Below are 27,327 nucleotides of genomic sequence, written 5' to 3' on the forward strand. Positions count from 1 at the left end.
AAAAGAACATTTTGTAGAATCGATCTAAATGGCTTCACTGACCATACAGGAAATGTCATTGAAAACCTATGGGGACATCATTATTTGCATGCCTCTTAGAGCCATTTTCATGTAGTGTTATGACTGAGAAACAATTAAAATTCAGATCTTTAGAGACCCAATGGCAATGCTGTCACAATGTAATTTTAGACAATTCAATTTAGACGCTGCAGCAGCTGCTTTTCAATGAGATTTTGATGTTTACCCAATTTTGCTGCTGGGTTAATTGAGTCGTATTGAGGTCAAGTGGCTTGTCTGCAATCACCCAGATGTAGGCTCACTGACAATTACAGCTCAGGACTATCACATCTATAAACCTCTGTTTCCCCCAATAGGGCAAAAATACAAACAGAAATAAACTAATCAATGAAACACTCTCAGTAGGAAATTATGTCAGCTGCCACAGCAGAAGACTACTTGGGTTACTTTTGTTACTGAAGAATAACCATTATGTAAAATGGGAGAAAATACATTAACATGAAAAAGCAAATAACAGAAGAGCAAAATATTTTAGAATTTATCTCATCTTAACAAACTGACTTATTTTAAAAATACCAACAAGATAAACTTGAATAATAACCCAAGCAGTAAAGTTTAAATAAAACCTCTTGCTTTTGCCACAGGACAAAATAATTTCTTATTGAGCTCATTGCATCCACTGACTGTTTCTCTCTCTGAAAGCCATATCCAGAATTGTGAAAAAAACACTTGCTCAAAGAATACCTTCAGTTCTCAAGGCATTAATGGATTCAGCTCAGCTGAAACTATTCTGGGAAAAGGTGTAATGGAAAATGGTCCTATTGCTGCAGTAATAAATAATTTAAAAATTGTAAATTTCCAGGGGCATGCATAAATAATTAAAATCAGTGTATTTTTACTTTGAAAATCATATTCCTCTCGCAAAACCATATTTGAAACTATTATGTAATCTAAGTTTGGAACTTAGGTATCAATAACTAAGGTGCAAGTTACAGTAGAAATTACTAGAGCATAACTCTGCCTTTAGAATCCATTGCAAATGCTGTTCCAAAAGTGATGCATGGAATTAAAATATGCACCATACAAGACTAGATGAAAAACAATAAAATTTTTGTGTGTGACTAAAAAAAAAAATAAAAAAAAATTCTACTAGTTTAGGTTTGGGTCCTGTTGGTGTGAGAAGAATGTATTTTAGAAGGTGCTCTCTCTCTCTCCCTTTTAAAGATGGTCTAGCTCTACAGCTGGTATTTCAAATGGTTCACCATCTTTCTTCTCTGGAGTTGTTTTAAACCAAACATAATCCTCTGTTTTCCAAACTTTAAAATTGATCTTTCATCTTCATATTTAATTGTTTTATGGAAATTTGATAAATACCATTGTGTAGTTGTGTTGAAAATCTCCATTTAAAATAACACATTGTTCACCTTTTACATTTTGGCAGAGAAAAATGATAGCAAGAGGTCAGATAAATGACAGGTAGAAAAAAAAGCAATTCATTCTGGTAACATTAAAGTCAAAGGGGGAATACAAGGCTTAACATTTATTAATCTGACACAAAAAAGTCATTAATAAAATCAATTTTTCTCTTTAATTTTTGGGTTTAGAGTGTTTTATCAGTTGAAATATTCATAATCAGATTTTTTAGCATCTACTAGCAAGCAGAAATAATAAAGAGAAACAATTAAGAAATCATTATGTTTTCCTGTCTTTTCTCCCTTATTATAGAATATGCTTTAAGAGTTACTACAATCATTTTTGGGGGTGGAATTGGCAACTGAAAAAACTAAGTTCAACTATTTCCTAATTGTCACAAAAAAAAAACAACACCATATGTGTCAAAGTTGTTACTGAAATATGTTTTTAACTATTTTATCTTCTTAAATAAACATTATATAGAATTTTAGCAATTATACTTCTGAATGAGTAAACTCTAAAATGCTTCTCTCACAGGAAGAGATGCTGTAATATCATAGAAATTAGAAATATCATGTAGAGCAAAATATCACAACTGTATATAATGTGGAGGAAAAACTTTCAAAAACTCTTTGTTTTCTCCATTCACATTTTCTTTGATTAGTACTATTTTTAGTAATTTAGAGATTATTTTTCTTGAACTACTGAAATGGAAATTTTCTAAACTAACCCTTAATTTCTTAGCATCCCTTTGTACACAAAATTTCTGGTTTTCATGTTTTCTATTTTTAAAACACCTTTCAAAAATCTTTATGGCAAGGTACTGAATATTCTTATCAGGAAACACAGACCAAAGATTAGAGAAGCAAGAAGATCACAGATGTTACAGACTTGAGATCAGAGACTGATGATGCACAAGCAGATTTATTACTGTGATCATTATTTCACCAGGACTTTATGATTGTGAGACAGATAAACAAGCTTTCAAATATAGTACAGCCCTGTTTCATTTTTCAAAACCTTCTGTGATTCTGTAGTGATTTTAGTTACTGACAGAGGAGAGCTTGAAATTTAGTAGTTAAATAAACATAGGAAACAAATTTAAAGTACTTGCACAGAAAGGCCTGATTGATAGAGTGCTATTTATTACAATCTTTGGCACAGAGTTCAGATCTCATGACAGAGAGAAAGAAGAGGAATGGAAAGAACTGAGCCCCTCTCAGTGAAGCAAAGTCTCTAAAGAAAATACTAGGAACCTGCAGACTAAAATCACAGTCAGTTGATAGAAGACCAATGATAAGCTTTGGTCTTCTTATTTTGTTTAACAAATGGGTAATCTGCAGGAATACCTTATTATTCATATCAGTCCATTATCTGGTTCATATCATAATATTATTCATATCAAGTCTATTATGTATCTCAACAAGAGTAAATCCTGCCCCTGGGAAGGAACAATGCTGGGTACCAAACTGCTGGGAGACACCCAGCAGCTTTGGGGCAAAGCACCTGAGAGTCCTGGGGAACATCAATTTGAACATGAGCCAGCACTGTGTCCTTGCAGAAAAAGAGGTCAATGACACCCTTGGGATGGAGCATTGCCAGCAGATGGAGGTGCCCCAGCTGCAGCAGGGTCCAGCTCTGGGTTCCCCAGGCCAAGAGACAGGCACTCACTGCAAGGGCCAGAAACTGATGGAGACTGGAGCACCTCCTCAGGTAAGGAAAGGCAGACAGAGCTGGGACTTTCTAGCCAGAAAGAGAAGTCTCAGGACAATCTCACTGATGTATTTAACTACCCGAAGGGAGGGTGTGAACAAGATGGAGCCTGGCTTTTTTCAGTGATGTCACAGGAAAAGAAACAAAGCAAGTTCTGTCTGAAAGTCAGAAGCACCTTTATCTGTTTTCTTTTCATGTCCTATGCTCTTGAGATCAAGCTGCCATTATGAGACAAGTGTTTGGTGTGACAAGCAGTTGTCACACAGATTAGGATCTTTTTCTTGCAAACAGCTACATGTTAGCAGTTTATAAATGCAACTTCAAGAAAAATGAAGCCTAACATTAGCTGCTTGTTCTTAGCATATCATATGCACTAATTTCCATGATACACACTGTGTATCCTTTTAAGGGTACTTTGGTATCAAGGAAGAATTTCAGCTCTTCTGGTTGAGACAGGATAAGATGCTATGTTATTTAATTTTTGTCCTTCTAACTGACGTGGCTGATGCCTCAGGACTTGGATGGGTGCCCCTTCTTTTGTCATCGAAATTAAGTCATTAATTCCTGTGTCAGAAGAAACCAGTTTCAACAAGGAGACGCAATTGATCACAATTTTTAAAAATGTAATAGGAAATGGTGTGGACAGCTTATCATTCTGACCTTGCAAGGGAATCATGGAGATAACATTTGAAGGGATCTACAATACTGTGTTATATAGTGCATACTGTGATTTTTTAAAAATTGTATTATTTATATTTGAATTAAAATTTTCAACTACAATTTTTGAGACTTTATAATGAGAAATATGATAATAGTAGGGGACAATTCCTCAAGGAGAGTAGTTTTCTTTATTAATGCATCATGATAGCCCAATCTTATCTCGACTTTTATGAGCACATACATGAATACACAAGCACTGTATGTATATTCTAAAACACCTATTTTTTTAGTTTTCTGACTTCAAGAAGATTAGCATTTGCTTTGTCTATATTAGCAAGATGAGTAGATAATATTCATGTTGCTTGCATATGCTAAACAATATTTTTTTCTGGTGGTTCATGAAATATTAGAGCAAAGCAAATAAAATTAATCAATGCATAAAATCCTTGAATGTTGTCTGAACATTTCACTGTCAAGAATTCCAGTGATACTCTGGCACCAAATTTACTCTACACACATGAAAATTATTTCCTTGCCAATTTTTATTCAACAATTATCGAGTGCCTTACACTAAATATTTTATCCTTTTTTTTTTTTTTTCTGGTGACAGAAAATCAAACTTATACAATTATCAGTGACTATTTGTACTTGAACGCTTTAAAGAAATATCATTCACTATGTGATTCAGATTTAAATAAAAATATATCATTTCTGCATTATAACTTGCAGAATCTGCAAATTTGATATACAGTGCTTCAGGAAACAACTTTGACTCTCACATGTCTTACAAATAGAAGTATTGAAGACTCAAAAAGAGCTAGATACTGGTTCATGTAAAATGCTTGAAACTCTATTAATCATGTAGCTGTTCACTCAAAAACAAAAATTCCCCTTTAGCACTCTTCACTGTTGAGAGTCTATAATAGTTATTCTGTCACTCAAATTACATTTGGTGCATTTTCTAAACACCAAAGAGCAAAACATGATGGTCAAAATAAGTGCTGCATGTCAATGAGATTCTCAGTGGCAGCAAAGGACTGAAACACGAGCAGATTCCTCATCTAAAGCCACCATTTAAATGAAGCTTTGAGAAGAGAGACTGACAGTAGGACTTGCTGCAGTTCCCCAGAGTTAAGGTTTTAATGCAGTACCTGTTCTGTGTCATACACAAACATTACACTGCAGTCTGCCACAGAGCCTCACCCACATGTTTATTCCCCCTCCCACCACTGAAGAAGGAAGTTAAACATTGTGGGTACCCTCCACATCCCACATAAGACAACAGCCACTGTCCTGTGTAAATCACTTAATGTCAAATCTTTTGTATGAGACACAGTAGGAACCCACTGCCATCCCAGCTTGTCTCATCTGTCAGCCAGCCATGCCTGTTCTGCTCTGATGGGTCTGAGGTACTCTGATTTTCAGTACTTGAAGAACGTCTTCCAAAAAATCTGGGTCATAACATATTTTTTCTCATATGCAATTGCATCTTACTTCTTTCACTGACACAATGTAAAAGCCATTAAAGCTGGCAAAATTCATGTCTTCAGACCATATCTTGTCCACAGAAATGTCATTCACTGATTAATCTTGTTGATCATATTTATTTTGACCATAAACACATTAATCCAAACTCTTCTATTTTCATTGATTTTATTTCATTTGGCCTTTGCTGATTTTCCTCATGTGCTAAACACTCACAGGATTTGAACATGTGTGGGTGTATTTTTCTCATAAAGAATAGGAAAGCACAGCTTAAAAGTACCACTCTAACAAATTGAACATTATTGCATACACTGTCAATTTATTGCCCTAATTAATAACTAGGTATTTACTCTCTGGTGAACAATATGAGAGGGTGACAGAGTCCTTGTTTTCATTCATTCCCTATTGAATGCTTCCTGCAACCAACAGGTTTAATGCTGAGACCTGTATGATTTTAGAAAGATTCCCTAAATAAAGTTCCCACATAAAAAATAAACACAAATCTGCTGTGATAAGGAAAAACTATTTGTAGTGGAAAAACTGAACATTTTTTCAAAAGCAGTAGAAAATATTTCAGGCCAGACAACTGTTCCAACACCTCTTGAATAATGAACAGGCTTGACTTTGAGAGGGTGTTCCTGAGGCCCATAAACAGTCTGCATGCTGTTTGGCTTCAGCACTTGAGAGCCAAATGGAAAAATTAGCAATTTCAATAAGCACAAATGGAGTATTTACTGTCAGTGTATCATAACAGTCCAGTAGATCTCACACTGTTTGAGGCCATTCCTCTTCTCACTTCAAGTGATGAATGGATCAATGCAACTTTGCTGTTGCAGAAAAAGGAACTGTCACTTACCAAACATAAAAACAGTGCTACTGTGAAGGAAATCTTTTGGGAAGAGGGTATTTTGGCATGAAGCAGCAATTGTTTCTGCAGTGGGGAGATTGGACATACACTCAGTGTCCCCTCAAGTGCCAGCTCTGCCAGCCTGGGGACACTTGGTCCTCCCACTCCTTCCCTGGGAGACTAAGAATGGTACACCCTAAAAATGTAAAAGCTCTGTGTGTCCCTACTAAATCTCACTGCCATCTTAGAGATGTTCTTAACAAGAACAAGGATTCAATATCATTTTGTATAGCAGGAAAGCCATAGAATTTATTAATAACTTTTCTACCTGTAGTGCTACAGAGCCTGGGGTAAAATTCATTGGACAGAAGAGTGGGAGATAATATATTAATTTTAGCAAGGTATGCACACCCCATTGAAATTAAAATCATACAACTCTGCTGCCATGAAATGTGTATATTTTAAATACCTGAACAAAAAATGGGAAATAAAAAACTTAGATGTAAAGGAATGCAGTAATTAAAGGTTCCTTAAGCCTGCCACCCTGTGTGCCTATATTACAATGTTATCTTTAAATAGCATGAGAACACTTCTTTTTCCCCAGCCTTTCCTCCACTCAGCTACTTTCTTTTCAGATTTGGAACTGTGGATGTGCAAGCCCCAGTAAATGCTCTCTCATTTCATCTTTCTTCCTATCTTATTGCTCAGTATGCAGGTCCTGGTTTTACTTACAGCATATCCTGAACCGAATACAAAGGATTTCATTTCCTTATAAACTCGTATATAGTTTTACCACTTCACTACCCTGGTTTTTCATTAAAATTTTGCCTTTAAACTAGAATATTTGGCTTCAGTCTCCCAGGGAAAATATTTTTTCCTTTTTCTGCCCAACCTGAAAACCTAGGCCAAACAATTCTTAAAGAGCCAGTTTTTATCACTGCAGAGGTAACTGAAATTTTTGATCCTTAGATTAACTCCTCTCAAATAAACCTTGACTGAATGAAAGTGACCATTAAATGACATGTACTTGGAATGACTGCATGAGCAGCTGAAAAAGCTTACTCCATGGGTAAGTAATGAACACTCAACTCCTCATTCCAGCTGCTTAACTGAGTGAGTGCTGTGTGGACTCTCACGTCCAAGTTTAGACTTTAAGTGGTTATGAAGGACATTTCCAGCAACTCTTGAATTTTACCTCAAATGAAAACACATTAGTGTGGTAGAAGGAAAGAATTTGTTTGTAGTTTTTAACAGCTCTGAAGCTTTCAATACAAATGGATAACTGCAAATCCAGGTCACACTGGAGTTATCAGCGATTTTCTAGTGAGTAAGAAGTCAGAATCTCAGTCAAAAACTCAGACACTTTGAGAGGGGAGAGTTTTCTATTTAAAAGTACTTGTATTTCCTGCACTTTGGCAGTGTAAGACCTTTCTTGTTGGGAAAAAACTGCTCCTAAAACAAGTGAGATTCAGATGCCTTGAAGCCAGAAGAATATCTCAGTTAAAGCCTTTTTTTTTTTTTTTTGCAGTATTAGTTTAAATGCTCATTCTCAAGGTATTCTTCCAGCTCAAATGAGAATAGTGGCAAATTGTGGCTTGTCAGTCCTGGAATACTGCCATCCAGGGGTTCTGAAGCAAATTCAGCAAAGATGCTGGTTTAGAAGACTCAACTTTTGGTTTTTACCCTTTGTTATTAGCATTATACAGAATCATACTGCAGGACAGTGTATCACACATATACCTTGCCTGTACTCTGGTAGAAAGGTCTGGGGGTTTCTGAGGCTGAGAATCTGCTCTTTTCTGCTGCTGAAGAGATACAAGACCTGAAGGTCTATGCACCTCATCCTTCTTTCCTCAGCACTGAGAGGAAAGGCATTATGGAAGCACACTTTCATTAAAAGATGAGATCAGGGCTTTTATTTTTCATTTGCCTCAATATAAAATGTTATGCTGAAATAAATTAAATTTTTATTAAGCCTTGCCTGTTTCCAAGGATCCACAAACGGAGAAACAGTACAAGAAAACTGTAGCCAAAAGCAAGGATGTTTACTAGAAAACTTAATTTTAGTATGTAACACTGATAATAAGCACACAAATTTGAATGCATTTTATTAAACTTTTGCCTGCAAAGTACCACATTAATAGTCATTCTTTAAACAGCGCTGAAGATAACAGGAACAATAGCTATTTTAGTAGATATAATGTCACACATAGAGAAACTGCCTGTGAGTGTCATTACCCATTATCAACCACCACAAGGGTGTATTTGACTATGTGATCTTCATTTAATAACATACCCCAGCTGGGGGTTACTGACTGCTATTTGAAACATGTAAGATTTATGTTCATGGTACCTAGACTGAGAATAGCTGTGAACCTGGACCTGAAAGTCATTAATCCTATTCTTTCCTGCGTCTACTGATAAATGTGTGCCTGAGGCCTCCAGCAAAAGAAAGATGTGAGAGGTTAGAGAGAGGAGAAGAGGGTTCAGAGAAAGGCCATGAAGGTGACCTGCTGGCACCTTTGCTGCAGATAGGCTGAGAGAGCTTTCTTAGTTCAGCCTGGAAATGAGAAGACTGAGGAGACTTTCCAGTCTCTTTAAGGGAGCTTCAGAAAAGATGGAGTGACTTTTTCCATGGGCAGATAGGGATGTGAGGAAGGAGAAATGGTTTTAAGCTAAAAGTGGGTAGGTCTAGTTTAGGTGTTAGAAAGAAATTCTTTATCCAGAGGATAGTGAGGCACTGGAACAGGTCTGTGGATGCTCCATCCCTGGAAGTGCCCAAGACCAGGCTGGATGGGGCTCTGAGCAACCTGGTCTGCTGGAAGGTGTCCCTGCCATGGCAAAGGGTTGGAAATAGATAATCTTTAAGGTTCTTCCAACCCCAGTGATTCTATTATTATATACAATATAGATATATCTTCAAATATTGCACGTATATGTATATTCAAATCTTTATCTATGCTGAGCATAGTTGAGCAACTATGGCTGTGTGTATTAAAGTGTGTATTTACATCCACAAACCAGCTCTTGTATTAAGTGAAAATAGGAGCCCTTCTCACTGTCTAATCTTGATTAATTTTCTAAATGAAGTCCAAATTTAGCACTCAAATGCTGTATCATAATGATCACTGCATTAAAAGGCTGAGTGAAGGTTACAGAGACATCCTTGACCTTTGATAATCTTCTCAGCTTTTGCAATGAAATACCACAAGATTTGTTGGTCACTCTCACCACCTTTGAAATTAGCACTGCCAAGCTATATTACTTTGAGACATGATAACACTGCACATGCACTAAATATGCAAATGTCATTAGTTTCTCTCTATAGTAGGAGTAACAGCAATATTATTTTCAGTGTTACAAATAAGTTTTATCTGTTAATTCTCCCTGTAAGCATTAAAAGTAGACTAAAAAACTAAGTCAAATAGTTTTTTTTTTACCATCAACTCACATATATTTACTGAAAAAGAGTTACTCTTTAGTCATTCTATAGACAACATTGTAACTGAAGAAACAATTCATGGGTCTTTATTTACCTCTTGCTTACATGTGAATTCTGATTTTATGGTAATAAAACAAGGAAGTGAAATATTTGAATCCAAATTATTTAGGTGTTACAAAGTATTTTATTACTTCTAACACATCAAATCTGGCGTCACTTTGAAATCTCACATGACTTCTCCAAGTACTTAACTCTCTTCACACTGAACTATTGAATCATGTGCATCAGCAGTCCTTTGAAAAAAACTGCTATTTTGACATTGCCAGAGTCAGCAAGTAACTTGCTTCTTTCATGCCGCACATTTCCAAGACAATATTTCATTAACATCAGTATTTTCTCCTCCAGTTCACTCCATACTCTCTCTTACTTGTGCTTTTGACTAGGAGACAGAATTCCTATAAAATTATTTACTGGATGGCCAAAAATAAAAAAATCTGTTAGACATAACAGAAAATTTAATTCATTAATTAATTCATTAATTAAATTATATTTAATTGCAGTCTATTTATTTTTCACTGTTAATCTTACCACTGTTTTATCCTTCATTGATTTTGTTATGACTATAACAAGTTTCCAAATGTCCACCTGATTTGCATCTGAATTTTCCTGAACACTTCTCCTCACAGGTATAAAATTAAAATCCCTCCAACCATTTTTTTAAAACTTTTCTCACCATGACATCCTCTTACATTTAATCAATTTTCCGTAGCACACAGAAACAACCCCTGGACAAATAATTAAGTCTCATCTTGAAGACTTGTGATAAAGATGTTTCCCCTTTCTTTCTGTATCAGATAAAGATGAATCCACAGATATCCCAGCTTGCTTTTTTTGCTGTTGTTTTTGTTGCTATTTGTTTGTTTGCTTTTTTCGTTATTTAATCAAAACAGAGGAGAAGATTGAAGAGAAGGGAAAGAAGGACAGAGGCCTTTCCACTCTTCTTTTTGCTGGGAACTACACAACCTCCTCTTCATTATTGGGAATATTGGGTGCCTGTCTGCTTTGTGAAGGAAGAGAGAGAGGCAAGGGCAAGAACAAGGACCATGAAAGAACTTCTCACTGCTGCTAGGACTGCTTTAGCTCAGTCTTGGCTTGGCTTAGTCTAATTCCTGTGGGAAGCAGATGTTAATGGAATTGTTCCAAAGGCATCCTGAAAACACAGCACCTTCTTCCCAACTTTATTTACCCTTACCATAGTGGCAGCAGAAAGTAGTCAGTAGGCAAGTTCTCTACAGTGTCTCTACTGTGTTAGAAACCTTTCTGGGTCATGGCATGCACACCTTTTCAGATGGAACCCTTCTGGAAAAGCATGCAAAACTTCACCAGAGGCCACTTAATATTGATACTTCTGGGACTAAAGAGTCAGAGCTGCTGCTTTTCTTCCCCTTTTCTAAAGGATGATTTGTAATATTTTTTGGTCAGAAACCTTGGAAAGGTTAAAGTAATTACTAAAAGACTTATTTGTGGAACTGATGGTTCTTAAGTCAGCCTGATAAATTTTGTAAGCTTCAATCACTATTTTAGATTTGCATTTCAGAAAAAAATATGATCAAAAATTAATTCAATTCCATTACTTTCTTACATTATAACTCATCAAATAAATTTAATATTTTAAAATGCCAGCCTCATGTCATAGCACTAAGTACAGAGATATGTCCCTTGACTTTCATATCAGCCACTGCATCTCAATGTATGTGATGGAAACACACAAATGAAGTTAATTTAGTTTGGAATGAAGTTTAAGACATTTCAGTTCTGCCATCCATTTCCACTCATACACCTGTGTGCTACATCTAAACTCCTACTGTAGCTGTCAGTCTGCCTGATGGAGCCTAGAAAATGGTTTAGCTTGAGAGCCACAAAAAGCTCATTTTATTTATCTTAGAGTGGTTTACTAGTGGCATGTGGCTTACCCAAATTAATCCCACATTCAGCCTTCTCCAGATCTAGTGTCAATATGTCACCCTTGGAAGTTCCTGGAAATGCTCCTAGAGCCTCTAAAAAAGCATTAGACACCTATCCCTGTATAATGGACTCAAAGCTTAGCTATATTTTAACATCAGTTAAATTGCTTTCTGTCCTGATAAAAAGGAGAATTAAAAAAGGAAACAATTGACATGCAGCTTTTTAGAATTCAGATGCTTAAACTGAATTTGATGTCCACAGATAGCTTATACATAAAGAGGTAAGTACTTGGAGAGAAGATTCAAAATTCAATATTAGATGTTAAGAGCAAACTTAAATGACCAAGTGGATGGCCATATTATTATTAGGAATACAACCTGATTGTTTTGAATTCTGAGAGAAGAAACAAAGAAAAAAAAATTATAAAAATTTGAAAAAATTAAAAGTGACAGTGTTGAAAATTAGTGAAAGTCATTTTAGCTCTTTGCCTTTGCCTTCCATTTTTGGAAAGCCACTTCTTCCATTCTGTTGCATGGTTTTTGGACTTTTTCTAAGATGTATGGAAGTAGAAGCAGAGTGTAAAACAGACAAAATACTGCCTACTCTTTAAGAAAATAGAAACTATGATTTTTACTATGAAGAATGCATAGTAATGCAACCTGACTATCTGTTAGGCCTTTCCTCTCATAAATTACATTTGCAGAACCAAACATCACAGCCATATTTTACTGTTTTGTTGAAATGAGATCCGAAGTGTTACTTTTTTGGTCAGAATTAATAATTTAGTTGTGAGCAGAAGAACCTTGACAATCAAAGGACAAATCTAGTTTGCTGGAAGTGCTCTTAAGGAGAAACTAACAAACTTCTAATAAAACAGTGGAAGCAACAGTCAAACTGCTATTTGTTACGCTGCTGTATTTAAGCAAATATCTCAACAACAAAAGAAATAGCAGTAAAAGAAACTGGATCTCACATAAAAAGCTTTTCTTTAAATCTTCAAGCATTATTTATGCCTCTGCCATAAGTTCAAAGTGTTAAAATGCAATATTAACAATGCCTTCTGCTCAGTCAAATACACTAATTTCTTCTTCTTTCCTAATATCAACATTCTTCCCCTATTCTGTGTAAGTATAGACATTTGCTATTTTGCCACCAGTAAAAATTAATATATTTCTTAAGTCTTACATAAAAGAAGTACCTGAACTAACCTGCTCAGTTCTAGCCTATCAAAACTCCTCACTTATTCATGACTCCACCCACTGTAAGGGTCATATTTTTCCTTTTTCTACTTATTATCATGCTTGTTTGCTGGTTTTTCATTGTTGAGTTCTCAGTCAGCCAAGCAAATAGCAAACACACACAGGAATTTAGCTTTATACATAAGTTGTACCAATCCCACAATGAGAAAATGTGCCCTGCACTCACCTGCTTATCTCCTCAGTATTATTAGTTTTGCCCTAACACATGTGGAAGGTGTTTATCACGTACAAGGAAGATGATAATGTCAAACAGCTGACCTCCTGCAGTGTCAGGACAGGGGAGTGGAGAATGAATGGATTTCAATCTCCTGACTTTCAATAAGCATTAACTTCAAGAAAATCCCCCATTTATTTCTAGAAGCCACTTCTTTTGCCATCTGTAGAACACTTAATGTAAGTGCCAGCTACCCAACCTGTATAAATTCCTAATGTTAGCCTGAAGGCTTTTTCAACTCACCAAGCATCCCTAAGTCACAGTCAAAAATTACATGGATATCTGACCTGACCAGCCTACCAAGCTTGCATTTGACAAGGAGATGGAGGAAACAGAATAAGAGCCAGCTTCCTTGTGATGGTTACCCTTTTCACAAAAATTAAAGATCTTGGAAAAATCTCAGACACTCAGACTTACAAATGGAGTGTAAAAATAACAAAGACATGGTTAATTGCCCCCCGTGCTCTCTATAAACCAAATGACTACAAAGGCAGGGACCAAGGAAAGTCCATCTTGTGTTCAACAAGGTCCTCCTGAACTTGCACACCATTTCAAGAGGCTGTCAGAGTTGTTGTTTTCTTAGAACCATAGGATTGCTAAGGTTGGAAAAGACCTCTAAGATGCTTGAGTCCAACTACTAATGTAATATGTCCACAGTTCCCACTGGGCAGCTGTGTCCTGTTGTCCTACCCCTTGTTACCCGGGACAATGAGTGGTGATACTGTCTTGAACAAATTCATAGAATAACAGGATCTTCTGAAACTTCCTTCTTTCTGAGGAATTTCTCGCTCCTTTGGTATTCCTTTGAGAAAGCTTATTTTTCTTATCCATTTTCAGATTGCTTTGTCAGTAATACACATAAATATAACAAAAGAACTCATGGAGATATAGGGAACACCGTGTTTATGGCTTTATTTTCAGATACTTTCTCCTCTTTTTGGTGTTTTTCTTTATTTTTTGTGTGTTTTATTGTTGTTGTTGCTTTGGAGGGGTTTTTGTTAGTTTTGTTTTGTTTTTTTTTTTTGAGATTTGATATGTAGTTGTTATATGAATGCTTATCCTTTTCATAGGATGATAATTTTTTTAAACTCTATAAAGAAATAAAAATATTTATAAGCATATATAGCCAGGACAAAAGGCCCTCCTCAGGTAAGACAGACTTCAAAAATGTTTGGTACCCAGAAACAGTAATTCCCATTTTAAACATGTTTTACATTATTCAAGATGATGAAGAAATGATGCTTCTACCAGCTTCATGAAAAATTCCTTCCTTCCTTCCTTCCTTCCTTCCTTCCTTCCTTCCTTCCTTCCTTCCTTCCTTCCTTCCTTCCTTCCTTCCTTCCTTCCTTCCTTCCTTCCTTCCTTCCTTCCTTCCTTCCTTCCTTCCTTCCTTCCTTCCTTCCTTCCTTCCTTCCTTCCTTCCTTCCTTCCTTCCTTCCTTCCTTCCTTCCTTCCTTCCTTCCTTCCTTCCTTCCTTCCTTCCTTCCTTCCTTCCTTCCTTCCTTCCTTCCTTCCTTCCTTCCTTCCTTCCTTCCTTCCTTCCTTCCTTCCTTCCTTCCTTCCTTCCTTCCTTCCTTCCTTCCTTCCTTCCTTCCTTCCTTCCTTCCTTCCTTCCTTCCTTCCTTCCTTCCTTCCTTCCTTCCTTCCTTCCTTCCTTCCTTCCTTCCTTCCTTCCTTCCTTCCTTCCTTCCTTCCTTCCTTCCTTCCTTCCTTCCTTCCTTCCTTCCTTCCTTCCTTCCTTCCTTCCTTCCTTCCTTCCTTCCTTCCTTCCTTCCTTCCTTCCTTCCTTCCTTCCTTCCTTCCTTCCTTCCTTCCTTCCTTCCTTCCTTCCTTCCTTCCTTCCTTCCTTCCTTCCTTCCTTCCTTCCTTCCTTCCTTCCTTCCTTCCTTCCTTCCTTCCTTCCTTCCTTCCTTCCTTCCTTCCTTCCTTCCTTCCTTCCTTCCTTCCTTCCTTCCTTCCTTCCTTCCTTCCTTCCTTCCTTCCTTCCTTCCTTCCTTCCTTCCTTCCTTCCTTCCTTCCTTTCCTTCCTTTCCTTCCTTCCTTCCTTTCCTTCCTTTCCTTCCTTCCTTCCTTCCTTTCCTTCCTTTCCTTCCTTCCTTCCTTTCCTTCCTTCCTTCCTTTCCTTCCTTCCTTCCTTTCCTTCCTTCCTTTCCTTCCTTTCCTTCCTTTCCTTCCTTTCCTTCCTTCCTTTCCTTCCTTTCCTTCCTTTCCTTCCTTTCCTTCCTTTCCTTCCTTTCCTTCCTTTCCTTCCTTTCCTTCCTTTCATTCCTTTCATTCCTTTCATTCCTTTCATTCCTTTCATTCCTTTCCTTCTGAAAATTCTGTCCACACTATTTCAGTCTTCACCTCTTTGTCTAAAATGCTGTACTGTGTGTTACTAATGGAAAATAACTATGTTACTAATAGTTAAGGATACTGATGCAAATGCTCAGGATTTTTTACCAGCTGGGGATGAAAATAGATTTGAACAATCTCCATAAATGCTGTTATTCCCTATTTGAACCTTGCTGTCATCTGAATTTAAATCTTCAAAGCTGAATATCACTAAATTAATTATGGGTAGCATTTTTATGGCTAATAAGTACCTAATGAATTTAAGTATGTTAAAGATTTTTCATCTATAATATAATTTGTAATGCTTTATTTAAACTTCTATGTTATCTTTATTTGTCTGTACCCTAAGAATCCTTTATAGACGCTCATGTTTCTGAATGAGACTTGTTCATATGCATTTTTATCCACTAAATGTTAGAGCTGAACAAAACAATTAATGTTCATAAATATTAAACATGTCCATAAATATAAATCATGTCTGGGTGACCGGATCCTGAGAGTTGTGGTGAAGGGTGCTACATCCACTTGCTGGCCATCACTGGTGGAGTTCCCCATTGTTCAGTACTGGAACCAGTTCTGCTAATATTTTTATTGATGGTTTAGAAGAGGGCAATGAGAGCACCCTCAGTAGTTTTGCAGAAGACAGTGAGTTGGGCAGGAATGTTGATCTGCTGGATGGTACAGCTGAAAGGTTCTGCAGAGTTTGGGACAGGCTGGATCCATGGGCTGTGGAAAGTTGCATGAGGTTAAAAAAGGTGAAGTGATGGGTCCTGCACTTTGGTCACCACAGCCCTGTGCTACAGGGTGGGGAAAGAGTGGCTCAAGCACAGCCCAGCAGGAAAGGATCTTGGGGTTCCAGTCAACAGCCCAGGCCACCAAGAAAGCAAGTGGTATTCTGACCTGTATCAACAGTAGTGTGGCCAGCAGTGATTGTTCCCCTGTACTCAGAAAAGGTGAGGCCACACCTCAAATCCTGTGTCCAGTTTTGAGCCCCTCACTGCAAGAAAAGACATTAAGGGGCTGGAGCACATCCAGGAAAGGTTGTGGAGCTGGTGAAAGGTCTAGAAAGTGAATCATATGAGGAATCACAGAGTGAACTGGGATTGTTTAATCTAAAGGAGAGGAGGCTCAGGGGAGATCTTACTCTCTAAAACTATCCTAAAGTAGGCTGTGACCAGGTGGGGGTTGGCCTTTCCTCCTAGGCCATCAGCGACAGGACAAGAGGAAATGGCCTCAAGCTGCATCAGGGGAAGTTCAGGTTGGACATCAGGAATAATTTCTTCATTGAAGGAGTAGGTAAGCACTGGAATGGACTGCCCAGGAAGTAGAGTCACCATCCCTGGAAGCGTTCAAGAAACAACTGGATATGTCACATAATGAAATGTTTTAGTTGATGTGATTCTCCTTGTCAAAATGTTGGACTCCATGATCTTGGAGATCTTTTCCAACCGAAATGATACTACGATTCTATGATTCTAAATCACGTAAATCTTCACTGAGGCCTAACTACATAATTCCAGTTTCCCTGACCTAGGCTGAAATTTTGTTGGGCAACTACTAGAAACATTGTAATTGATGTTTTCAGGAAGGGAAAAAAAAAAAAAGAATATATGAAAGAAGTGTTCTCTTGATAGGAACAGTATTTCAGCTATTTTTGAAACTTTAAATGTAAAATTTTTGACAGAAACTACTTATTATTTACTATTATACCAGATGTGTGTAGCATATACATAATTTCTGAGAGCTGTACTTGAATATTCTTGAATTAATTCTTAGTACAGCTTATCCAGCTATATTCACTGTCCCTATACGATAAATAACAAGCAACCCTGTGATGTGACATTCTTCTCTTCATCTCAGGGAGGTGTCTAGGATTGAACCCATCCTCTACCATCATCACCCATCCCCTTCCCACTCCTCAGGTGTGGCACTGGCTGTGGTTCTGACCAGCAGTGAATGCAGCCTGTACCCCAGTGGGTTGGAGTGGTCAAAAGTGGCAGTGCTGGTGTGGGAAGCAGCTGCAGGGAACAAAACAGTGGAGAAACCAAGCTGGGAAGAGCCCAGTGAAACAGAGGGGCAGTGCAACATGAACAATTCAGCTTTCAGAGCTTTGTCCATCATTTTCCATTGTCTTGGACTTAGGGGTGGTGGGAAGCTCCCACCAACCTGTCTTTGTGTGGGGAAAGGCACATGGTGCTGGGAGCAGGAACAGCTGACATCTGATCTTTGTGTGGGGAAAGCCGCATGGTGCAACCTACGGGGAGAACCAACATCTTGTCTTTGTCCTGGTGGCCAGGCAGGACTAGGTCAAGGTGATGAACACCTCCTGAGTGTAAAACACCTTTTATTTGTTATGAATATTGCTGCTATTACTGTGCTTTGCTTACTCCACTGCAGCTTGCTTTCAGTAAATTGTCATCTCAACCCATATTCTCTGCCCTTGCTCCTCTCGTGACAAAGGGTGAGGTGGGAAGAGGAGTGGTTTATTTGCAGGTGCAATTTCTGGCTGGTAGCAAACCACCACACTACTTTAAAGCAGATTAGAACATGGTCCTACCTACCTCTGGATTAAATAAAAATCCATGTAAAAAATGCCATGAATACAAGTTAAGATGATAAACATAAGGCATGTCTGAGTAGCTAAATGCAGCATTTATCTATACTTGCTGGAAATTGCAACATGAGATAACTAAGGTTTTCTTTATATAAACAGAGGAGATTAATTATGGCATTTTAAATAGCATTATGGAATAATTGACAAAACTTCATTTTCATGGCTACTGTTACACACTTATCAGAAAATATTAATCCAAATATAACTAAAAATTCTCCTTAAGGAGCTTAATTTATAGGTTTTAGTGTTTTTTTTAAAGAGAGCTGTTATCATTAGAAAAACCATGCTGAATATACTATTCAACAAACAATGTCTTTTGAAATGTCTCACAGGTAAAGAGCTCATAGAATAATTTTATAAACACAGTATTTAGTAAAAATCTCCTTCAGCATACACAAACCAGACAGCAATCTGTTCTCCCCTCCCTCTAGCCAAGAAAAAAAACCAAAATGAAACAACCAAAACAAAGCCCAGTTAAAAAAAAAGGAAAATAAAGAAAAAAATACAAAAAATTAAAAAGTGACAGTCAGTAAACCTTTCCAGTTGCTGATAAAACAATTTCCAGTTTCCTTTCATCATTGTACTAGCTGCATCATGCATTCCTTTTCTAGCCACTCAGTTGTTTTGCACTTTGCTTTTGACTCTTTCTATTGTGTATTAGTAGCAAGACCACTTTTATAGTTATCCAGATAGAGAAGAACACTGTAAAAGGCAGAAAAATATCTCAGTATGAACCATATTAAAGATGCAGAAAGAAGCCAAAAACCTGTTGCAGAAATCAGAAGTAGAATCCCGTCCAGTTTCTAATGAGAAATCTTGATGAATCAGAAGGTTAAATAATTTTGGAAGACATTTGGCATGCAGCTTCTATTATCAGGTTAAGCCAGATGTAATTCTAGAGAGTGTATGTAGAAATGCTGAAATTTCACCTGTTTTCATTGATGCAGCTACTTTACACAAAATAGCAAATTTTTTTTTCAGAAAAAAAAAGTTAATTTAATTAAATCACTTGATGAAATCTACATAATATTAAATCTGAGTGCAAAAAAATTATTTTTTTTTTTACTCTAGGAGAGTGATTCCATGAGTGAAACCAGAATCAAGAGAAAGGAACAGATGACTTATTCATCCAGTCCCAAATGCCTTATAAATTTTAGATTTTATTATAAATGACTAATTTTATACAAAAGAAAATTTAATATGTTCAAGACATTCAATAACAATTTCTAGTCAGGCATAAAAACCTTCAGGGAAAGGAATGCCAGGAGAAGAAAAAAGAACACGGTCAGAAAAAATTTATTTTGGCACAAAAGTCTCACTGTTAAGAGCCTTGTTTCATGTTTGGTCAATTAAAATGCAGTATATTGAAATATAGTACCTTATAACACATGCATAGAGCCCGCTGTCTTGTACCACTGTTGGTCTGAACCAAATGGAGTCTTCTTCTTTGCTCATTCTGGTTCCATCAAAAGCTATAGGCTCCTCAAAATCTCCAGGTCCAGAGCTTTTGTACCACATCAAACTAAGTCCAGCACTTTGGGCTAGGGAGTAATTAGCTCTAATATATCCATAAAAGAGTGCACATTTTATACGAACAGGTTCTCCCACTAGAACTTGATATTTCTTGTAATCCACAGACCAGTCAGTGCATCCATCAGCTACAAGAGAAGAGAAAATGACAAGAGATTGTCAAAAGCTTTGGAAAGCACTATTCACACAGCAGTCTTTATTGTGGGAAAGTATTGCATTTGAAATAAAAGTCCATTGAGGGACTACCAGCATGCTTTTTATCCCTGAAAAATTAATTACATTTTCATAATGTTAATGTCATGTACTTGTCTATAGTGGACAGAGCTATTAGGACATATATTGCTAAATGTTGATAATCTCTGATCAATAACTGACCAATTGCTCTTTTATCTTTTGTGGAACTCCAGCATGACCACTTATAAAATACTGAAGTGAAATTAGTGCAACACAGAGGGCATGTGGTGCACAGGATGTCACCATCTAAATTGTATCAATCAAATCTCTTCAGGGTTACCATGTAACTGAAAGTCTCAGAAGATACTAGCACAAGGAATTGTGCCCTGAATCAAAAAGTGTGAAAGTTTGGGATAGATTTGAAGGAGGAGAAGAAACTGTCTTTACAATAAGTCCAGATGTGCAAAAGAGATACTTCCAGGAAGATTATTTTTCAGTCATATAAATGGATTATTCAAGAAAACAGGCCTTAGTCAGAATTCCTAAGTTTCCAGAACTACATTACAAATTATGGGTTTTAATGCTTTAATTTCCAGTTGAATGACATCAGCCCTTACCAATACTGTCCCACAATAACGGCTTGTCAGAAAGAAAAACTGAATATTTTTGACATTCTGAACCCCAGTAACATAACTAAACCCCAAGGCCAAAAAAACACCAAACTCACATCCTCGTCCCCTGTATTTTTACTTAATTTTTACTTAAGAATATCAAAACAAAAGGAAAAGAGCTATTTTCTACAATGCCTTCTTTAACAAAAGCTTGTATTTTTTTCTTAAACAATTTCAACCATGAAAATTCACCACTAGGTTCATACATTGAATGTCCAGTCTCAATTAAAGTCAGTAGAAAGAAATCAGTACATCCAAAGGACAATTTATTGAAATTTAAAATCATTATCTATGTCTCATATAAATATTTTGTCTTTGAATTTGACACTTTATTAACTTTAAAAGAGCTCAGATGGACAGATAGATATCGATCTTAGAAAATCAACTTTTGCAAAGCTCAATTTTCCTCCTAGAACTGGTTGAATACTGACTTTAACAGAGAACTCCAGCTAATGTGCAAGGCAAAGCAGTATTTGCAGTTTAAACTTAGACAATATTTTGATCTATATTGATAATATATTTTGGGAGAAAAACATATTAGATAGTGAATTTTTGAGTCCTATATTTGGATAATGCCACAGTACTTATTATACATTGCAAAATAAGAAAGACAGACTTTTTCACACATCCCTGTATAAGCAATAACCTAAGTTGATCCAATATAGAAAGACGGAGCAAAAACACACAAACAACTTTAGAGTGAATTTGCATTGTGAACAGAATTCACAAAAAATATTTCATATATCTTTGGAGTGCCTTCTCCTGCATTTACTTTTACCACCAGGAAGGGAAAATAATATGCCCTTGTTCCAATTTTCCTGCACAACAGTTTCTAAAAATTAATAACTGTTGTTACAAGGCCCTAAGAAGACTTACTTGTACTCATGCATAAATTGAAGTGAATGGAAAGAAAGCTACAGTATTAGCTTCCCCTTAGGACCAAAGAAACTAACTTTCATTTATTCCAGAATTCAATTACATCTTTTATCATTTCATTTTTACCTCTCTGAAAGAGCATTCTCTCTCACCTGATTTTATTTCTCTCTGCTTCTAAATCCCAATGCCAAAAATGAATTAACAGCCACCTCTAAGCAGTGTTAATTTCATTATATAAGTTACCAGGTAATAACTTCTTCATCATACTTTATCATCAGGTTGCAATCTTGCTTTTCACTGCTTCATTTAGTAGACCTTGGTTTACATTTTTAGTCTGTAAATTCAGACATCCTTCTCTCTCAGGATATTCAGTTCTAATGGTTCTCAATTCCTTTAACTTGCAGAATCCATGAGAATATATTGCTGAATAACACCAACTCTGCTTCAAGCCCTTTGTATTGGATGAATGAGAAACTATGCAGGTTAGATGCCACTGACTTTATTTCAGCGTGATATTTCTCATAAGGGGCCTGGGGGTCCTGGTGGATGGAAAGCTGAATCTGGGCCAGCAGTGCCCTGGCAGCCAGGAGGGCCAAGCGTGTCCTGGGGACATCAGGCCCAGCATGGCCAGCCGGGCAAGGAGGGGATTGTCCCGCTCTGCTCTGGGCTGGGGCGGCCTCACCTCCAGTGCTGGGGGCACTTCTGGGTGCCACAGTACAAAAAAGACATGAAACTGCTAAAGAACATCCAAAGGAGGGCAACGAGGACAGTGAAGGGACTGGAGAGGAAGCCATGTGAGGTCACTTGTCTTGCTTGGCCTGGAGAAAAGAAGACCATTGGGGCCTTCAATATCCCCATGAGGGGAAGCAGAAGGCCAAGTCCAAATCTTTTCATTCTCATGACTTGAGGAGACAGGACTTGAGGAAAAGGCATAAAGCTGAGTCAGCAGAGGTTTAGGCTGGATATCAGGGAACTGCTTTTCAGCCAGTGGCTGGGCACAGGAAAGTGGTCACAGTACCAAACCTGACAGAGTTCAAGAAGAGTTTGGATAATGCACTCAGGCACGTGGTGTGACTCTTGGGGTGTCCTGTGCAGGGCCAGGAGTTGGACTCCATGATCTGATGGGTGCCTTCTAACTCAGCATATTCTGTGATTCTAGAAAAGCCTGCTAAGGATCATCTGATTTATCTATATATTCACTGAACTATTTGTTCATTTTTTTGGCACAAACCACATCCAAATGTCCCACCAGATGTCATAGCACAATATCTACTTGTCCTGGATTTAGATGGGGGAGAGTTCATTTCTTTTAAGCAGCTATTACAGTGCTGTGTTTCAGGTTTAGAACTAATGAGCCCACACCTGGAGTGATGTATCCAGCTCTGGGCTCCTAAATATAAGTGATATGTACAGACTGCAGTGTCCAACAAAGGCCCACAAAGCTGATTAAGGGACTGAAGCATCGCTGCTAAGAGCACAGGCTGAGAGCTGAGACTGTTCAGCCTGGAGAAGGCTTAGGGGGGATTTAGTAATGAATATAGATACCTGAAGGGAAGGTGCAAAGAGCTAGGCTCTTTCCACTGGTGTCCAGTAACAGGACACAAGGCAATGGGCACATATTGAATCATGGGAGGCTCTTTCTGAACACCAGGAAACACTTTTTTCCTGTAAGGTTTACTGAAAATTCACACAGGAGGTTGTGGGTTCTCCATTCTTAGAGATATTTAGAAGCCAGAGAGACATGCTGCTGAAAAACAATTTCTAGGTGGACTGTGTGACCTACAAAGGTCTCTTTCAAAGTCAACCATTCTGTAATTCTGTGTTTTATTACACTCAGTGATAACTTTAAGGAAACATATGTCCTCTTCTCAAAGCGGTCTTTGAATGAAATGAATGTGAGAGTGCTTCCCTTCCTTCTTTCAGAAATACTACACCAGTTAAACTGCCAACACTGCCATTCAAGTCACTTAGAACTGTATTAAACTTATTACAGCTGGAAGGCTTAATACCTTAAAAATCTTCCAGGAAAATCCTCACACTACTGCTCAGCCAATGTGCTAATCTATGCGAAGGTGCTAATTCAATTTTGTCAGATATAAAAGAAGTTCATCATTCCCATCATAAGACACAGATATCATTCTGTGCTATTTTCTCATAGCTGATATTTCAGGAGATAACTGTCGATCTCTGCATAAAACACCCTATTCCACAGTAACTGAGGAACGTAAACAGAGGCTTAAAACCACATAATGAAAAGAAAAACAGACTGTCACATTCTTAAAAATATTACTGTGAACACTTAGATGATGATAGCATGCATGCACCATAACCAGCTTCTACCAACACTCTGCATGTGATGTGTAGAGCACATGTGCATTTTTCACTCTAGAAAAACTGGGATGTATAAAAACTAATTAAAAGCCTAATTTCCAAATTCCTTGAAGAACATAAAGATACATTTTAAAAGATGCAAACATATATTCAGAGAATTATTTCGATTTTTATATTGACATTGCTACCCTAAAAATGCTACATATTTACATGTTAAACATGTGGTACTAGGCTTTGTAAATAGGGACAGAAAAAACAAAGGTTTAATATTCATTTAGATATTTTAATGTTTAATTGGATTGAATATTTCTATTCAGTTTTATACTGTAACTATGTCTATTTCTACCTTGATTGGATTTTATTTTTTCCTTTGTGCAAAAGTAGGGCATTGACCAAATAAATTATCTAATGTTTCTTCTCTTAATTATGGTTGCTACTGACACAAAATCAACACCTTCAATTACGGTGGTTCAAAACAACTGTGGGGGAAAAAATACATTCAATAATTTTCAATGTTTTTATTTATGTCATCACATCATCAAACAGTCAATCATCTTTTATAAATTGAAAAATACTTGAATAATTTAACAGCTTTGAAATTTCAGAACTGCTTTCAAAAGAATGGTTGTAATCCCTGATCTCTATTTTAATATGCTGCCAGTTATTGCTACACATAATAGCACAATACAGAGTCCAGGATAAATATAATCCACCCAGTTATTTCCTTGAGTGATTTCAGGGTATGAAATAAACCACACTACATCACTGTCCTAATAATGAGATCATTCTGCTCAATAAACAAGTGTTCTGCAGGCTGTATCTGCTGGATAGGACCCAACTCACAGAATATTTAAGATTACTAAGAAGGCCTTCCCCTTAATTTTTGGTACCATGTGTATCATTTTCAAGGTAAAAGTCAAGGTAATATTCAAGAAAAATATAAAGCTAATAACTCGTGGGTCTGCTACAACAGCCTGGTCTAATTCAAAAGCTTCAATTCAATATATAGGTTTCAGGGTGAGAAAAAGTCTTCATGTTTTCGTTATATTGGTTAAAATCTGATTTCCAGACACCTAAAGATATTCGGCCTGACAGTTAAAAACAGTTCTCCTAAAACATTTGTAAAAGAAATAACAAATTATCCTAATTTTTTTTTTTTCACTTCATGATAATTAATGAAATAAAAATTAACAACAGATTTACTTTTTCCTGCTCACCTGTGTTGATACTTCTGTTCTTAATTTAATTTTATATAAAGAAGATTATGCAATGTCACTGTGTCTTCTATTCTGTCAGCTACTTTGGGGTTTTTTAATAAGGCATTTGCAATCCTGAGAAAGAAGTGATATTGTAAATCATAAAATATTCTGAAAAGTGGGTGTGGAAAGGAGAAAGCACCAGTATTGTTCCTAAATCTGGAAAATTGTCAAGGAGGGCACTAGGGAACACAGATATAAGATGGCAGTATGTAGGGAGAGTAAATATGATGGGTAGAGAAATCCAAGGATGTGCTGTAAGATGATCTGTATGTGCTGTATGTGCTGTAAGATTTTTGGATACGGTTGCAATTAGCAGGCATAACAGGTCAAGAAAACAGGCTTTCCCTAATTGGCTGCTTGTAAAACAGCATTTCAAAATTTGTGATGATGCATAAGACTCAGAATCACTTTCTTTAAAACAATTTTCACAATATTTTTCCATCAAAATCACAGTCTGTTCTGGATTACCTCTCTTTACCATCCTTGTTACATTCCTCTTTTTGCTTAGACTAGCTAGCATTAAAACAAAAAAAAAATAAAAATGAAGATTTCATAGTTTATAGTGCACTCATTACAGTGCCTGAACCAATTAACTCTGTCCAACATAACACATGGTATTCTAGTGTGGGTTCTCATTATGAAGACATGCAAAGATTGTCTATTTTTGGTTTGAGTATGCTTTTATTTGATACAAAAATAAGCTCTGACAGGAATGAAGAAGCAGAGCTTTGAAACAACACATTATGGAGATGAGGGAGAACATGGTCAGTTCTATTCTTAGACTGCTTAGATTTTGCTCTTTCAAAATACTACCAATATAAAATTGGAAAAATGAAAAAAAAAAAGTTAATAGTATTAGTAATATTATATATTATAATACACAATTAAATACATAATTAAATTTATTTTTACACTGACTGCTATCACAGCTTTGCATATTGCTATACTGCAATTCTTTTGGATACAGCGTTTTCATTTTGAAAATGTCACCCCAGGACAAAAGGCATTTCTCATTCTTTTGAAAACTCATGTAAAAATTATGGTTTAGGCTAAAACCCACATATTTTGTTCTCACTCTAAAACTGTGCAGTGGCTGTTAAGAGAGGGTGCCAGTAATGGAATACGATGTTGAATGACATTTCAGGGAAACAGAAAAATTATTTTGGATATCATCATCTATTAAAGAAGTTAGTTTCTAAAAATTGCAGTTTTCCCAACCCCAGATAAGTTGTAAAAAGGGTAGATGTAGTTGAGGAATTTTGGCAAATACACTAGCCCATAGGAAGAGGAATGTCAAAAAAAGAAATTTATGTCTTGCTATAAATTAATTAAAAATGCTGTGTTTCTTGGCTTGAGAATACTGCACTAACAAGAAACAGAGAATATGTGCCTAGGTATTGGGCTACTTAGAGGCATAATAAGCATGAAAATAGCATTATGTCAATCTGGTGGGAAGTTTTTCATGTCATTCTCTCTTTTACCTAATCCAGGCCAAATTAAATAGAATTTTTGTATGAATTATTACTAATCCTTTCATGACCACAAGTAATTTGTAGAAAAAGTTAAACCACAAAAGCTATTTTAAGGAAAAAAAAAAAAAATACTGTTCAAGACAGAGCAATGCGGGAGCAAATGCTGCACTTCCTAAGTTCCTACTCTAAACAAAGAGTTTCTCTCTGCTGCTGATTCAGTCCCTTTTGCATGTTTCAAACCCCCTTATACTGGTTTAGCATGTCATATAAATTAGGAAGCTCCACAAACACACACTTTAAAGGTATCCTGGCTGGACTGACTGATCAGGTCCTGCTGGATTGAGATCAGGCCAGCAACGAGCACCCACACAGCTTCCCAATCACTAAGCCACACATGAAACAGAACAGGGGAAATAACAGGAAAAGTAAAAGAAAATTCATTGGTCAAGATACAAGTAATTTCATAAATGAAGGAAAAAAACCCCACACATGGTGCATAAGCACCCCCTTGTTATCTCCCACAAGCAGTCCAATGCCCAGCTGGTGTCTGAACAACAGCTGCATCAATAGCCAAAACTTCCCAACTTTTATTTCTGATCATGATGTTATTTGGTGTGGAATATCCCTTTGGCCAGTTTGGGGGAGTTGTCCTGGTCGTGTTCCCTCTCAATCTTTTGTCCACCACCCCTGGGGAGTAGAATGGGAAAAAGAGAAGTCTTGTGGTGCAAGTGCTGCTCAGCAGTAGTCAAACACTGGTGTGTTACCAACACCTTTTTTAGTCACAAATCCAAAACAAAGCACCATAAAGGCTGCTGTGAATAAACATAACTCCATGTCAGCCAGACCTGGTACACAGGTCCCTAATTTCTGTGTGTTCTGTCTGTTACCTTCTTTCAGTTATTCATTTTCAGCTCAGGAACTGTCTGTATGTTTACAATTACAGCATAGATATGGCAGCATAATTTAATCAACAGCCACAAAACACAAGTGTTTGTTTACTGGATTGATTTCCAAAGCCTGATATTAAACTGCATTAATTTCTGTGCCCAT

The 27,327-nt window shown here is 36.9% G+C and overlaps 1 protein-coding gene across 1 annotated transcript in view; it reads right to left on the reverse strand.

Moving 5' to 3' along the window:
* Nucleotides 1-27,327, reverse strand: part of IL1RAPL1 (interleukin 1 receptor accessory protein like 1) — a 660,827-nt gene that overhangs the window by 280,744 nt on the left and 352,756 nt on the right. Inside the window, exon 3 of the mRNA XM_023918520.2 lies at nucleotides 19,343-19,622. Within this exon, the coding sequence (XP_023774288.1) occupies nucleotides 19,343-19,622 (280 nt within the window). The remainder of the gene's footprint in view (nucleotides 1-19,342; nucleotides 19,623-27,327) is intronic.

This window comes from Cyanistes caeruleus, chromosome 3 (assembly GCF_971803275.1).
Source record: "Cyanistes caeruleus chromosome 3, bCyaCae1.hap1.1, whole genome shotgun sequence".
Taxonomy (NCBI): Eukaryota; Metazoa; Chordata; class Aves; order Passeriformes; family Paridae; genus Cyanistes; species Cyanistes caeruleus.